This window comes from Cornus florida, unplaced genomic scaffold (genome assembly GCF_030987335.1).
Source record: "Cornus florida cultivar Cherokee Brave unplaced genomic scaffold, ASM3098733v1 CherokeeBrave_3.0.0_Hap2_Chr08, whole genome shotgun sequence".
NCBI classification, from domain to species: domain Eukaryota; kingdom Viridiplantae; phylum Streptophyta; class Magnoliopsida; order Cornales; family Cornaceae; genus Cornus; species Cornus florida.
This window is the reverse complement of record NW_026775578.1, coordinates 67581402-67597826: the sequence shown is the minus strand read 5'-3', so window position 1 is coordinate 67597826 and position 16425 is coordinate 67581402. Positions and strand designations below refer to the sequence as shown.

At 37.9% G+C, this 16425-nt stretch overlaps 1 protein-coding gene across 2 annotated transcripts; it reads right to left on the bottom strand.

Moving 5' to 3' along the window:
• Positions 1-313: 313 nt before the first annotated feature.
• Positions 314-15690, bottom strand: LOC132271944 (transcription termination factor MTERF5, chloroplastic-like). 2 transcript variants are annotated; one of them, XM_059773447.1, is made up of 3 exons: positions 13831-15690; positions 12890-12994; positions 314-563 (listed from the first exon to the last, which is right to left on the bottom strand). In XM_059773447.1, the coding sequence occupies exon 1, from the start codon at positions 15408-15410 to the stop codon at positions 14253-14255; it is 1158 nt and encodes a 385-aa protein (XP_059629430.1). In that variant the 5' UTR covers positions 15411-15690; the 3' UTR covers positions 314-563; positions 12890-12994; positions 13831-14252. The 2 variants fall into 2 exon arrangements, with proteins under 2 accessions (XP_059629430.1, XP_059629431.1); XM_059773448.1 differs by lacking the exon at positions 314-563 and adding an exon at positions 8078-8352.
• Between the last annotated feature and the right edge of the window lie 735 nt (positions 15691-16425).

Genomic DNA, 16425 nt, shown 5'->3' with positions numbered 1-16425 from the left:
TGAAACATTTTGCACATTTAATAATAGTATAGATTTTGAAAATACCCCCTCTCAATTTGTAAATTTTTTAAAAATACTCTCCTCAATCTATAAAAATACCATACTTCACATTCTTACCCCATTGATTTTTTAGATATAAAAAATAATCATCTCTTTTTCACTCTCTACCACCTACCACATTCATAATTCTCTCTCACACACTTTAATATTTTCACTTAATTTTAAAAGAATACCCATTATATATATTCTTGCGTTTTAGATCCAAAAGAAAATAAAGTAAATCAACTTTTTGTTTCTTCACATCCCACATCTATGGTAATCTAAAAATCACGGAAACTGTTAAAATATCAAAGAATATGAGTCAAACAAGCCACAAAAAAAATTAAATTCTTATATTTATTATTTTATTTAAAAAAATTATCTTCAATTCTTTTTATTCTTCAATAGCTTCCCCCTCAAAAAATTTCTGGATCCATCACTGTATAGAATAATATAAGATGTGTACACATGAACTACAAACTTTCGTATACTCTGTTATGTGCTTCAGTTATGGAAACTCTCTCCTGCAAAAGGAAAAAAGAGACATAATGAAAACAAAGTAGAAAAAACACAATCCAATCATTATTTATAGCTTTTTGAGGGGAAAATGTCCAAAAAGTTTTAGCTTATAGTGCATACGTATCCCTGAGGAAAGAAAAGAAAGGGTCACAACCATAGAAACAAAATGTTGTACTGTTAAAGAGATTGCTTTTGCAGATGCTCCATTTCTTTTAACATATAAAAAGAAATTACCGATTGAGATGACCTTATTGCTATATATGTGTGTGTATTTGGTTTCAATATTTGTTCGTTCGATTAGTTTGTCTATTCCCCGCACTTCAACTTCTGTTTTTTGTAACAAGGTGGGTTGCTATTGAATTACCAGAAAGACAAAAAGGTCGGGTGCTATTGTACCTCACTAGACTAAGACTAGGTTCTGTTTGTTTCGATATAAAACATTTTACATGCAAAATGTATTTCTTATTTTCCAGTGTTTGGTTTAAGTATTTTTTAAAAGTACATTTAAAAAAAATTCTATCCAAACCTCCTAATTAATTTCAAGATATTTGAAAACTAAAATTAGAATGACCACATTACATCAGTGGAGAGGGAGAACTTTTTTTCCCTAGTTGATACTCAACCCCTCCCCCAAAGGAATTGTTTGCACCCAAGAGGAGTCGAACCGTAGACTTGATGCTTCATGAGACATTGAGGCCAAGTTCTTACCCACCTGAGCCAAGAGAGAGAGAGAGAGAGACTTGTGTGTCCATATTATTTTATTTACTTTTTTGATAAGTAAGATTTCATTAAAGGCACTCAAGAGGGAAGCGCTCCCAAGAGAATACACAAGGCGACAACTATAATTTCAAACTATCCATCCAAAAGATGCCCATAGTTTACAATTATGTCCATTAACCCAAAAGAATAAATAAGACGGTATAATGTACTTGAGAGACTACCATAAACAAATGATCTCCTATTCCTCTCGCGCCACAAATCCCACCATAAACATAGGGAAGTGGTCCTCCAAGCATTCCTAGTTCGACTCCCCACTATACATCTTCTCCAAGTCTCTATCATGTCCACCGTGGCTCCATTGGGAGACACCCAAAACATACAGAATGCAGCCAAAAACATTCACCAAACATCCCTCGCAACTGGGCAATAAAAGAGAAGGTGATTCACTATTTCCTCCATCTTATTGCACATGCAACACCAGTTTCACTACAATATGTCGTCTCCTTCAAAGGGGCTTTCGACCTCCAAATAGCCTTCCAAGGGAACGTAGGACCAGGGATCTCCAACAAGTTCTGGTAGAAAGACCTAACCTCAAACGCCCCTCTCGAGGTACCCACCCAAGCCATCTCATCCAATCATAGAAACCTACGAGGCAAGGAAACCCAATCGTGGAACTAAGAAATTTTCTACCTCCGTAAATTCCCAATCATGGAACTCTACAAAATTGCACGTCGCAAGTCATCCTCCCGCTATCGAGCCAATAACAGTCAGCAACCAGGGCATGTCTATTCGTAGAAATCCTGAAGAGCCGAGGAAAGCTACTAGCCAAAGCAATGACCCCATACTCGCGATCCTCCCAAAATCTAACGTGCCACCCGCTCTGTACTCTCTAAACCAAATTGGTTTGTAAAACTCATCCCAACCCTTCTAGATTAGCTTCCAAACTCCCACACTCGCTGGAGATCTCACCTCCCTAGACAACCACCCTCCATCACCCTCCCCACACCGACAAGCAATGACCCCTCCATAATCTGGACCTCTCTTCCCCAAATCTCCAAAGCCATTAGCCCAACAAAGCCTTGTTGAACAGATCCACCTTAATCCCCAAATCCCATTTTTGAAGTGGGGAGAACACTTCCCCCCAAGTCACCAAGTGGTATTTGAACTCATCTCCTATACCATCCCACATAAACTTCCTCCGAATCATATCTAATCTCCCAACAATAGACATGGCTCCAACCCCACGTGAGTTCCCATTTTCCTGTCAAGTAGTTCTGCAGCATTGACCATGCGCCACCTCTTCGTGAAATGAGATTCGAGTAAAATGACTAACAGATTCCAGGATCATAAGTCAATTTTATGCAAATGGTGTAAAATATGTTTCTTAATTCTTAGTGCAACCAAACACCAAAAAATATGGAAACATCAAAATAAATGGAGCTTATGGGAAAAACAGTCTTTAATAATAGCGTCCTAAATTGCAAAAGACAAAGAAGGTAACTTATGAAGCACAGACACGGACAGGGGTACGATACGACACGGACATAGGGATACAGCAAATTTTTTAAAAAAAAATAGGACAAGGACACGGCAAAGATACGACAATAAAATAATATATATATTTATTATATATAAAATTTTAATTTCTCTTAATTTTTAATTTAACATGAATAGACATAACCCATTTAAATTAATAAATATTTATTATATCTTTATATCCAATACTAGAATTTGTATCAATACTAGAATAGTTTTAACTTTGTAACCAAACACATTGAAAAAGATATAAGATTACAATCTTATCTCCTCGGTCTTCTCACGTTTGACTAATCATCTTCTCTCTCCTCTAGCCAGACACCATCTCCATCCACAGTCACTTAACTTTCTATCTCCCTTGTCTTTCATTTATGGATCTATTTTATAATATATGATTTAAAATGCAAACAAATGTTCACTCAAAGAATTAAAAGAGATTTTTTCTTTCATTCTGTCTTCGATCAATTGATCCATACCAACCAGACCATGATCATCAAGTTCTTCATCCCCTCTTTGCTGCGTCCCCTCTCTCTTCCAGGTTCTCTCTCATCCCCTACATCTCTAGATCTAGAGTTGGGTTTGGTTTGTTACCTTTAATCGGTGCACACAAAAACACACATATATCTTCATCCTCTCTTTCTTTCAAACAAGAATCTGAACTGCAGTGTCCTCCGGTGTCCCGGCTGTGTCCTACCTATCTTGTGGCGTGTCCGACTTGAAAAAATGAATAAAAAAATAGGACATCGGTGGAAGGTTGTCAGACACGTATCCGAGGCTGGGACACGTATGTCAGTGTTGGGCACGTGTCCGACATTGGTATGACACCCCTAGGACGCGTGTCCGTGCTTCGTAGAAGGTAACAAAAGCAAACAATCTCTGACAATTGGTTGACACAACAATTACTTGTAAGAAATTGCTCGGGCTGACAAGCTACTATGTGAAAATATAATGTCAACGGTTAGGTTAGTCTCTAGTCTCTCTCCCAACAGCCCATGTGGGCTGGACTAATATTAACTAACAGCTTTTTATGGACCATTAAACTAGGGCTAACAAGTAGATAGCATAGCTTAAACGATTTTTTAGAAACTACACTTGGAATTTGTTTCAGCATTAGGCTATCATTGGATAAAGGATCTTGGAAAACATTTAGATGTCAAAAAAGGAATTTGTGGATGCTCGAAATTATTATTATTATTATTATTTTCAGCTAGAAATGTTGAGGAAATTGAAATTACCTCCAGTAACGCCAGAAAGGAATTTAGGACCCCCAATACATATTAATCCCACTAGTCACCACTATATGTCTCGTGATAAAATCCTTGAAACAAGAGATACAAATGAGAGTTGTGACCCGCTTTCGACACGATGACCCATTGGATAGGAATATTTTTGACCCATTTTTGCTTGTGGATCGTGGACCCTAATTAGTATTCTCTTGTAGCCCAACATATAACGCCGCTTAGGGTTTAGAGAGAGAGACTGAAAATCGTACAGAAAGAGAGTGAGGGGCTGAAACTTATAATCTCCGATTTTACCCATAGTGCCGGATCTCCACCCTGGACGTAGTATAGAGCAATGGCTTATATAGCTTGCGAAATGATGTGGGTAAAATATCTTTTGCAAGAAATGGGATTTTCTAGCGACAAGCCTATGAGAATGATTTGTGATAATCAAGCTGCTATGTACATTGCTAGTAATCCAGTGTTTCATGAAGAACAAAACATATAGAGGTGGACTGTCCCTTCGTAAGAGTCTTGGTGATGAGTAAAAGAATAGTTACTAGTTATGTGAAATCCAAAGATCTTACCAAGGCATTGGGAAAGTCTCTGTTTTTTGGAATTATGTAACAAGTGGGGAATGATAGATATCCATGATCCAGTTTGAGGGGGAGTGTTGGGTAATAGTTTGTAATTAGTCATAGAGTTGGGGCCTTCGTGTAAATATACAATACTTGTAAATATATAAACCTATTATTGTTAAGGGTTCTCGGAATAAGAGTTTACCCACAAATTAGTTTCCTCACTCTCTCTAACGTAACAAATGTGAAATAAATGAGCCCAATCATCGCCTGTAGATAAAAGAGAATGCTTTGAGCCATGACCATGATATATACTGCAGAAACATTGACGTACAGTGGACATCTATTTTACAAAGCAATAAAACAACATCCTACCTGAAGGTTTTTTTAAGAAGAAAAATATCCGGTCTTCTTATCTTTCAAGAGAGACGATTACAAGATAAATAGTAGAGGAAGGCCACCAAATCAGGAAGCCCACAAAATCAGCAAATCAAATTAGCAAATCTCTACGCTAGAAAACAGGAAACGAAAACTACTAAAATCTGAAATAGTAATTTCAGATTTTATTTTCAAAAATAGAATTTCCTAATTTATTTCCTAGAAATCTGACACCCTCCCTCAAGTTGGAACGTAGATATCTATTATGCCCAACTTGCTTATAAAGAGCTCAAAACTAGGTCTGAAAAGTCCTTTGGTGAAGATATCGGCTATTTGTTGAGTAGTACGAACAAAAGGCATGCAAACAGCTCCACCATCAATCTTCTCTTTTATGAAGTGTCTGTCAATCTCCACATGCTTCATGCGATCATGTTGTACTGGATTTTGTGCAATACTTATGGCAGCTTTGTTTTCACAATACAACTTCATTGGCATGTTCATCAGCATCCGCAGCTCAGCAAGAATTCTCTTCAACCATAGTATCTCACAAACTCCGTTAGCCATAGCCCTATATTTTGCCTCGGCACTATTTCTTGCAACCACATTCTGTTTCTTGCTTCGCCATGTGACCAGATTTCCCCAGACATAAGTACAGTATCCTGAAGTGTTCTCCTGTCAATAACTGAGCTTGCCCAATCTGCATCAGTGTATGCCTCTATGTTCTGCCATATGGTCTTCTGGAAGAGTAAACCCTTGCCTGGTGTACTTTTTCAAGTATCTGAGAATCCAATATTCAAGATGTTTCTTGTAGGGTGAATGCATAAACTGGCTTACCAAACTCACAACAAAAGCAATATCGGGCCATGTATGTGATAAGTAAATTAACTTTCCCACCAACTTTTGATACCGAGTTGTATTCACTTGACCACCTTCCTTGTCATCTCCAAGTTTCTGATTGGGATCGATTGGAGTGTGCTGGCCTACAACCGCTCATCCCAGTCTCCTTAAGGAGGTCAAGGACATACTTCCGTTAGGAGACAACAATCCCTTTCTTCGACCGAGAAACCTCCATTCCAAGGAAATACCTCAGAGATCCTAAGTCCTTGATCTCAAATGTTGATAAGAGGGAAGTCTTCAATCTGTTCATCTCAAGTACGTCATCTCCAGTGAGAATTATATCAACATACACAATCAGTATCACTATCTTGCCATCCAGTGAATGTCTTATAAACATCGTATGATCACCTTGCCCTTGAGTATACCCCTGGCTTTTTAACAAACTGAGTGAATTTCTCAAACCAGGCTCTTGGTGACTGTTTCAACCCATATAAGGACTTCTTCAGTTTACACACCTTTGTGCCAGACTTTTCACCAAATCCTGGAGGTACATCCATGTACACTTCTTCCTCCAAGTCTCCATTGAGGAATGCATTTTTTACGTCCAACTGTTGCAGAGGCCAGTCATGATTAGTTGCAAGTGACAAAAGAACTCTTACAGAGTTTAGCTTTGCGACTGGGGCAAATGTCTCCAAGTAATCAATGCCATAAGTCTGAGTGAATCCCTTGGCAACCAATCAAGCTTTAAACCGTTTTAGAGAACCATCAAATTTATACTTGACTGTAAACACCCATTTGCACCCTACAGTTGTCTTTCCTCTTGGTTGATCAACTAACTCCCACGTGACATTTTTTCAAAAGCTTTCATCTCCTTGAAGACAGTCTCTTTTCACTCATGAACTTTCAGAGCATCCTGCACAGTATTAGGAATCTCCATACAAGACAATTGTGAGGTAAAAGCACAAAAAACAGGTGAGAGAGGTTCATATGACACATAATTGGACAATGGATGCAAGACCTCACACCTTTCCGGACAGCAATGGGAAGTTCAAAATCATCGAACTCAGGATTGGAATTAGATTCGGGTTCAGAACTAGAGGACTTAGAACTCGAAGATGAAATGGGTTGAACATGAGGTAAAGGCTCGGTGAGGACATTACCTAGAGGGTTTACGGATTCTAAGCAGTGCAAAGGATTGGAAGACCCTTTCTCTCGAGTTGTCCTCTGTTGCGAGTAGACAATGTCAAATGGTACCAATGCTGTGTTTCTTTTTCCTGTTTCTCCTTTGTTAGTCGTTATAGGATCATGAACATCATGAGATGGCACTGTAGGAAGACCTGCCCTTTCAGTATCTAAAAAACTCAACTCACTTTCTCCTGGTATAATAAAGCTTGAGTTTTCAGGTTGAATAATCAAAGTTAGAGAATGATCATTTTGCGAGTCTTCAGTTTGGAAAAAATCATGAAAAACAACCGAATCTTTGTTTTGGTTCCCCTCAGAAGATGAGGCGTGAAATAGGGATGTAATTCAAAAAAAGTAACATCCATGGTAACAAACATTTTTTTGGAAATGGGTTCAAAACATTTATACCCCTTTTGAGTGGCAGCATAACCAACAAACACACATTTTGTGGATCGGGATTCAAGTTTTCCTCGATTATGACTATGAATATGAACAAATGCGGTACAACCAAATATCTTTAGGGGTAAAGAAAAAGAAAGCCGATTTGTTGGATAAAACTTATGAAAAACATCAAAAGGTGTTTCAAAGCTTAAAACCTTATTAGGCGTTCGATTTATGAGATATGTAGTAGTGAGAAGGGCTTCACCCCAAAGATATTTAGGTACCTGATTGGTAAAAAACAATGCCCGAGCTACTTCCAATAAGTGTTTGTTTTTTCTTTCAGCCAAACCATTTTGTTGCGGAGTGTCGACACGAGAGCTTTAATGAATAATTCCTTTTTCAAGAAAAAAATTGGCCCAAAATGTTTTTGAAATATTCTCGACCATTATCACTCCGCAATTTTTGAATATTTTTTGAAATTGTGTTTATACCATGGTCTAAAAAGTTTTGAAAGTTGTTCCCACTTCAGATTTTTCCTTCATTAAATGAACCTAACTTAATCTCGTGTGATCATCAATAAAGGTCACAAACCATTTTTTGCCAGAACACGTAGATGTTCTACATGGCCCAAGATATCACTATGAATCACAGTAAATGGTGTAGTTTGTTTGTAGGGTTGGGGGGTAAAAGATGCACGATGATGTTTAGCAAACTGACAAACATCACACTGAAAGGAAGATGAACTTTTATTCCGAAATAAATTGGGAAACAAATATTTTAAATACTGAAAACTAGGATGGCCTAACCTATAATGCTATATCATAATATCATTATCTTTGGAAACAAAAACAGAATTTAAGGAAGTACTTTGACATCATCTACTCGAGTCAGGTCCATCGTCAAAATAATAGAGTCCCATCTTTTTCCTTAGCACTGCCAATCATCCTCTCCGTGGTCAATTCCTGAAACTCACAATAAGAAGAGTAGAAATTAGCTTGACACTGATGCTCAGAGGTAATTTTACTGATGGACAACAAATTGCAAGACAAATTGGGAACATGGAGCACATCATGGAGGGTTAACAACGGAGTGAGTTTGATAGTTCCTATCCCGGCAATTACAGAGAGTGAACCATCTACAATTTTGACCTTTTTATTGCCTGCACACGGACTATAGGATGAGAACAATTTGGAGCAACCGGTCATATGATCAGTTGCGCCTGAATCAATTATCCAAGAATGAACAGGGTTGGGAATAACACCAAAAAACGCAGTAGCAAGAGAGTTACCCTTCTGTACCAAAGAACAAGACGGAGTTAAGGACAGTTTTGGAGAAAACAATTTGTACAGGACCACAGGTGCTCTAATTGCTCCTTTGTAAAAGAGACTGCATCCGAGTTGGTAGAAGGCTCCTGAGTCTCTTCAGCAGCGGCTTGGTAGGCACGACCGTCACGTTTGGATTTTGGCTTCCAATTTACTGGTTTACCATGAAGCTTCTAACACGTCTCCTTCGTATGCCACGGTTTTTTGCAATGCTCGCACCACGGTTTCTTATGCCCGTCGTTGTCAGAATCAACACCTCTTGACACGAGAGCAAAGCTCTCAGGTTCCAGGTTGAAACTAGGTTCGGTGTTGCGCAACATGATTTTTCTCCTTAACTCCTCAGGTCTAACTTCAAAAAAAACTTACCGAATAGAGGGTAATGGCTTTTTGCCGAGAATGCGGCCTCGAAACTCGTCCAAACTTTGATTTAGGCCGGCTAAAAACATGTAAACCCTGTCGTTTTCCTCTCTCTTCTTGTGGTGAGCATAGTCGTTCGAATTCTCCCAAACACCATCATAACACTGATCAAGTTCCTGCCATAAAGTTACCAATTCGTTATAATAAGTAGTAACATAGTGATGATTCTGCTTGGATTTCCAGAGTCGAGTTTTCAACTCAAATATTTGAGAAGAATTCTCCAAGTCCGAATAAATATCTCGAATGGCCTCCCAGACATCTTGAGGAATGGGAAGAAATAGGTGAGGTTTTCCAATGGTTGGTTCCACAGAATCAATGAGCCAAGCAATAACAAGAGAATTTTCGGACTGCCATTTTTTCAGATTAGGGTCACCAGCAGCAGGTTTCGATATTTCGCTAGTCAAATGCCCAATTTGCCTCTGCCATCGATCACCAATTTTACGGACTGCGCCCACTCGAGATAGTTGTGCCCATTGAGTTTTGTAATCGTGAGATAAAGGGCTGAATTCTGGGAATAGTAATCGACAGATACAGGTGTGGGATTGGGCGGAATAGTGGTATTGGGCGAAATATTCGTGGGAGAAATAGTGGGATTGGGCGGAATGGTTTCGGAAGTACCGGAAGAGACGGTAGGATTTCCTTGGGCGCCGGTCATTGCCGACTTATACGACATCATCAGAAAATAGAAAAAAAGCGCAAGGCTCTGATACCATGAAGGTTTTTTTAAGAAGAAAAATATCCAGTCTTCTTATCTTTCAAGAGAGACGATTACAAGATAAATGGTAGAGGAAGGCCACCAAATCAGGAAGCCCACAAAATCAGCAAATCTCTGGGCTAGAAAACAGGAAACGGAAACTACTAAAATCTGAAATAGTAATTTCAGATTTTATTTTCAAAAATAGAATTTCCTAATTTATTTCCTAGAAATCCGACACTACCTACCACCACAAAGGGGGAGAACACATGAAAAAGGGGGGAACAAAAAGGTCATGTCTTTTTAACGATTCTTTAAATGAATGAAATGTAGAGAAAGAGGTGGGGGTGTGCGTGTTTTTTTTTTTTTTTTTGGGGGGGGGGGGGGGGGCGGCTGTCCACATGTTATGGAATTTACTTAAACTGATTTCACTGGATTCTCCACAGATTGGATTAAAAAAAACAAAGAAGTCAGAATAAACACAAATTAGAATATATAGCAAATCTGATTCTTATCATGTATTTTATGACTGACATTGGTTAAGAATAGCTGCTTCTTGTAAGAGACGTATCATTCATTTAAGATATACCAACTTAACAAAGCCCATTAAGGAAATCCCAGTCTTTAATTGGTGGCTAGAGTTATTTCATTCCGTAGCATGATGTATATTTGCATTAATAAACTATGAAGTAGGTTATGTAACAAAAAATGAGATTAACAATAATGAAAATATGAACTAGGCCGCGATGGGGAGCAATCAACTCTAGTGTAGCAGCTTTTAAGCTTATTTTATCTGCTGGAAGGGACTGTGATAGTTACTGCTGAAATATTAGTAGAAAGACACATATTTCTTGTGCCTTCTTCCCCCAGTCCATTGTCAAAGAGATGTACAGAAAACACTTGAGATATATTCTGCAGCTTTACTATGACAACTGATGAGCTATGATGTAGCGGCAAAGTCATCCCAATCTAGTGTTGCTTGTGCAAAGGAGATGCGGAGACCATGAATCATCGGTCGATCTGTTGCTCAATACCGAGGGGCTTTTGAGTGTAGATTCTAATAATATATACTTTTAGTAATATATGATTATATGATGATTCATAGAAGGATTTTTTTGGTCTCTCTTCTCCTCTCTTCTGAGTATACATTGCATGCATTTCTACTGGATTATCTTTATTAGAAAACAATAAATATACCTTTTAAGTCTTGTTATTCAACAAAAACTGAATAGGAACAACATATAAATCCTTCTTTTGCAGATTGAATTATAGTAAGAATATCTAAGGATTTTGACTTGTTAATTATATGAAACGCATTCTCCCTCTCCGTGTGGTACACCGCACACCTTAACCTAGATCTAGGAGATATCAGTGTTTATCAAACTCTTCATATCACAGTGCAACACATCTCCCGCTGCCAATAAACCAAAGGAACATTTGATCTAGCGATGAAAGTAACCTTATCACTTTCCAGTGTCAACTAATAATTTTAGGGTAAATTACTGACCTACCTTGACTTTTAGTTTGGAACCCATAGATTAAACCTTATTGCAAAAATCACTCAGCATTAAACCTAATGTCTCGAATGTTATTGAGTTTGACGATTTTACATTCAATACGATAATACTAATAATACTAAAAAAAAAGCCTGAGAATACTAATCAATTAAATGACTGAACTGCCCTCCTAACAGAATCTGTCTTTCCTCTTCTTCATTTCTCCATGACTGCTGATCTCCACCATATTGCCACACGACTACCACCACACCTCAACCTCCATCACGCCCCAATCACCAGTGTTTTCACATCTTGGTCTATCTACCACAATCACCAAACCCACATCCACCACCACCCCTTCCACACTATCTCTAATCGTATATATTTCGCATATTCACTATGGTTCTACTCGTCAGTAGAGTTAATGATATCGACGGCTGCATCAGAGGATGCACCCTATGGAATCAGAACTTGACAAAAGGCGAAGACCCAGACCTACCACCTCCTACAACAGACCCATTGCCAGAGAGACCTCAACGTAGCCTTTCTTTGTTCATTAATGCTACAATCGGGTGTCCATGGAACCATAAATTAGGTCCATGTAGAGAATAATTGTGTACAATTAGATCTATTCTAGAAAGCATAAGAGGCAAAGCTTAATGTTCACAATTACTAGGTCATTCACTATATGTATATATAAATACATACACTCAAAATAGAAATTGGTTCAATCCCTCACTCTCTGAGACTTTGGTGTGTATCTGTTTGTGTGGTGTATAACATGGATGTTTGTATATACAACCAAAAAACTAATCACTGGCTTAACGGTCACTAGTGCTGGATTGTGAGAGAAAGAAAGAGAGAGGCAGTTGCGGGAATGAGGTGGCAGTGGTGGCATACAACCAGAATGAGGTGGCAGTGGTGGCATACAACCGGTAAGTGGTGAAGGGATGATACATATATTATATTTGTTAGATGATATATATTATCTACGTCATGTCACAAAACAGAGCAGTAACTACACCTAACAATTGTAGACCTCAGGGAGGTCAGGTAATTATCTTCTTTTTTTTATATTTTTTTAAGTGTAATTTACACTGCTTTTTAGTAATGAGCATTCACTTTTTCTCCATTTGAGGTATTCCTTGGACATCAGTGGAACACAAACAAGTATAAGACAAGGTGTTTTTATTCTTGATTGTGTTAAAGTAGTGACAGCAAAGAGAGAGAAGCATTCTCGCAGAAAAATGAAGGCTTAATTTGTTAATCACATTATCCATAATATATTCACATGACAGTTTCTTTAAAAATAATTGTTCTAATACTAATTACAACCCCAAGGGGTTGGCTCAAGTGGGTAAGTCACTTAGCCCTAGTGCCTCATGAAGTCTCAGGACTAAAGTTTGACTCCTCTTGGGTGAAAACAATTCATTTTTTCTCTTTGGGTGAGAGGGGGGGTGAGTATCAACTAGGAAAAAAAAAGACTAGAATTACTGGTTGTGCAGCAATGAAGTTAAAATGGCATTATGCATCATCAAACCTAACAAGTGGAAAGATATTAACAACATACCAGCACAAAGAAAGCTGTAGACAGGAAAGACTTGAGTACAAAGAGTGCAAGGCTCACGGCAACTACAGTCACAGAGATCCTCGTTACTGGTCTCGGAATAGAATCCTAACACCAAAAACAGATACATATATAAAATTTGTGCTGCATATAATAAATATGATAGCTGGCTAAGAACCAAATGATATATGGCCAATGATCTTAGAAGGGAGGGAATGAAATAGTCTAAACAGAAAAGATGAAATTACAGGCACCAGATTAGTCCCAGCCTCAATTCCATCATTTCCCACCTTCCATACTGTTTGAATAACTATTTCACAGGATTTATAACAGCAATTAGCAATAAAAGAAAATCTAAACAAAAACTATAACCTATATAGAGTTCCCTTAACAACATGAAACATTAAAATTTCTATTGTAAGAGCCAAAGTACGGTGTCATTAATGAAAGAATTTAATCAAGAGACAGTAAGTCAGTAACCATAAATTTGCCACACAATAATATTCAAATTGCTACCATTACAAAAAATATTTTCAACAGCATCATATTATAACTTTCCCACTAAACCATCTACATCAATTAATCAACCAAACATTTTTTTTTTTATTATCAAAAACCAATTGAATACTGTCCACAAGTCGTCAAAATTCCATAAACCCACAAAAACAACAATTTGCCAGACAATAATATTCAAATTGCTACAATTACATAAAATATTTTCAACAGCATCATATTATACCAAGAATTTTCCCACTAAACCATCTACACCAATTCATTAACCAAACATTATTTAATCAAAACCCAATCGAATATTGTCCACAAGTAATCAATAATCCATAAACCCACAAAACCCAAGTAACAATCAAGCATGACACATAAATATAAGAAATTAGGGCAATCAATATGCTCTTTAATTCAAAAAGAACTTCAAGAAAAGCTTATACCTCTCAAGAAATTGGATTGGGCGGCGTAAACAATAGGAATGTGATGAGTTTTGCGGCCCCTGATTTGGATTGTTGAGAGAAGAGCGCATTTCTTCAACTTTGAGAGAGATTTGGAGGAAAGAAACTGTGAGGGGTTGAGAGCAGGGGCTTGTTTCTTGTGATATTAGCAAAGTGAAACAGACAAGAGGTTATGAAGAATAACAGTTGAAGCCATACCTCTAATTGTATAAATGTGTATAGTTGTGTACAATAAAATCTCTTTATAAAATTCAAGTGGTAGATGTAGTCAGTAATTGGACCTCTTGAACAAGGGATAACAGACTATATATACGGATGTTTGGACAAATAAATACCAGAACCATCAGCTCAAAAGTGCCCAAGGCTCCCAGTAAATAAATGAAACAAATTTGGCATTGAGATTCTTATTCTTCAGAAGAATCCAAAAAATGACCTTTGTAAGCTACTAACAATTCCTCAACATCCTTTTCAAACCTTGATATATAGTTCTCCAAAAACTCCCCCTCCAGCAAATCCAATACATTAAGAAAACTTGGCTCCTTCTTCAACAGCCTCTTCGACTTCAGGATCTGCAATACTCTGTATCGGGGAATTACTCTCTCCTCCATGCTGCTCATCAAAACCGCCGGTCGATGAACTAACACCGACTTTTTTAATCTAAGAATGTCCATGTAAAACTCAATCCCGATCTTTAACTTATCCTCAGAGGTCCTAAGCAAACCCGGTGCCCTCCTAAACATTTCCATGGATTCATCCTTTGAGAACCCGAAGCTCCCAAACAATTCGAATTTCCTAGCAAAAGTCTCACTACTCATGCAACTAACAGTATAAATAGCATGAACCAACATCCTAGAACCAATCGAAAAACCCAAATCAACAACCCTAGAAACAAGGTTTCTAAGGACAGATTCTTTCATAAGAAAGAGCCGGGGTTGCCTCTTTAAGAGCATTGAGAGCTGAGGTCCAAAAATCCCACAGCTATGTAGAAATGCAATGTTGCATAACAGCTTTGATACAGGTTCTTTGGAGGCGACCCAGGTACACCTCCTCAATACCAAAACCAAATCACGATTCTTATCATCATTTATGAGGATTTTCTTGAAAATTTCAATACATGGTTTCAATTTTCTATCCAAACTACAAGTCAAAAGCAAGGAATTCCTAGAAATGATCTTACTCAAATCAGGACCAGTGACACCCATCTCTTGAAAAAACTGGAGCTTTGGTTTGAGGGTTTTATCAATATCGGAGAAGAGGATTTGGGGCGCAATACGGACCGCTGATCGGATGTGGGCATCGGAGAATCCGAGTTGTTGTTTCAAGAATTGAACCACAACTTGAGGCTTTTCTAGGGTTTTGGTCCGACTGAATCGATTGCAGATTGACAAGGCTCGTGGTTCAGATAAATGGAAGGTTTGTAGCAGGTAATTGAGAATACAAGGGTTTGGGATTGGAGGTGAAGTTTGGGTACGGGGACGATTAAGAGAAGAAACCGAAGAGAAGAAAGAGAGGAAGGGTATAATGGGTTTAGAATAGAGATTGTTGAATCGAACCATCATCATCGTGGCCTATTCAATCCTTCGCTGTACACTAACGGCACATGCAGCTGCTCATCAGAGTCAATTTTCCGGCCAACAATTCCCTGATCGCTTTGGATCAAATGGCGCGCCGCAACAAATGAACCCGAATCCGAGTGATGATAGGGATAAAGATCAGAAGCTTGATCTATAAAAGATGGATATGAGGGAGTGTCTGTTTGTTGAGTTTTGAAGCGGAGGTTGGGCATGAAGAAATGACCTTACATTTCAGTAGATGGTTCAATAATAAAAATGACATGCCCGCCTTCTTTTTTTGATACTTTTTTATTTGGGATAAATTATATGGATTTCTTTGTGGTTTTTCATAATTATAGTGGCTCCGATTTAAAAAATTACTCAATTTTTTTAAAAAAATAAAATTAATTTACACGAACCTTTCTTGTGTTATCAAGGACAGATTTTGCTCATGTCATGTACTGAATAAATTAAAAAAATTATATTACACACCGTCCATCTCCTCTCTCTCTCTCACGTATAGATGAGTACTATAGTCATTTACCATAAGAATTTGCGGGCATTTCAGTAAATTAAACAAATCTGTTAGTACATTTGACACTTCGTCACTAGAAAAGGAGGTCTGTGTATGTTAGTTTCATTTTGAAAAGGAGGTTTGTGTATGTTAGTTTCATTTTTAAGGAAGGTTGAGTAATCTTTTAAATCATATGAGAGATTCCTGTAATTATGGCAATACCTTTTGAGATCGTTTCAAAAAAATTGTGTTTTGGAGGTCAAAAGACAAATAGATGAAGTTAAATTCAAGTTTTCCATATTAATGTAGTTTTCTCAAATACTGACATGGACATGAAATTTGATTGTAGATGATTTTTTTCATTCCCAAATTGCCCTGCATATTCATTGAGAATGGACCCAACTACCCATTCAAGCTAACGGAGACTCAAAAGCCTGTGCAGCTGGAATAAACCCCCAAGTCTCTCTCTTCTCTCTCTTTAAAACCCTTCCCATATGGTCCGACTCCACC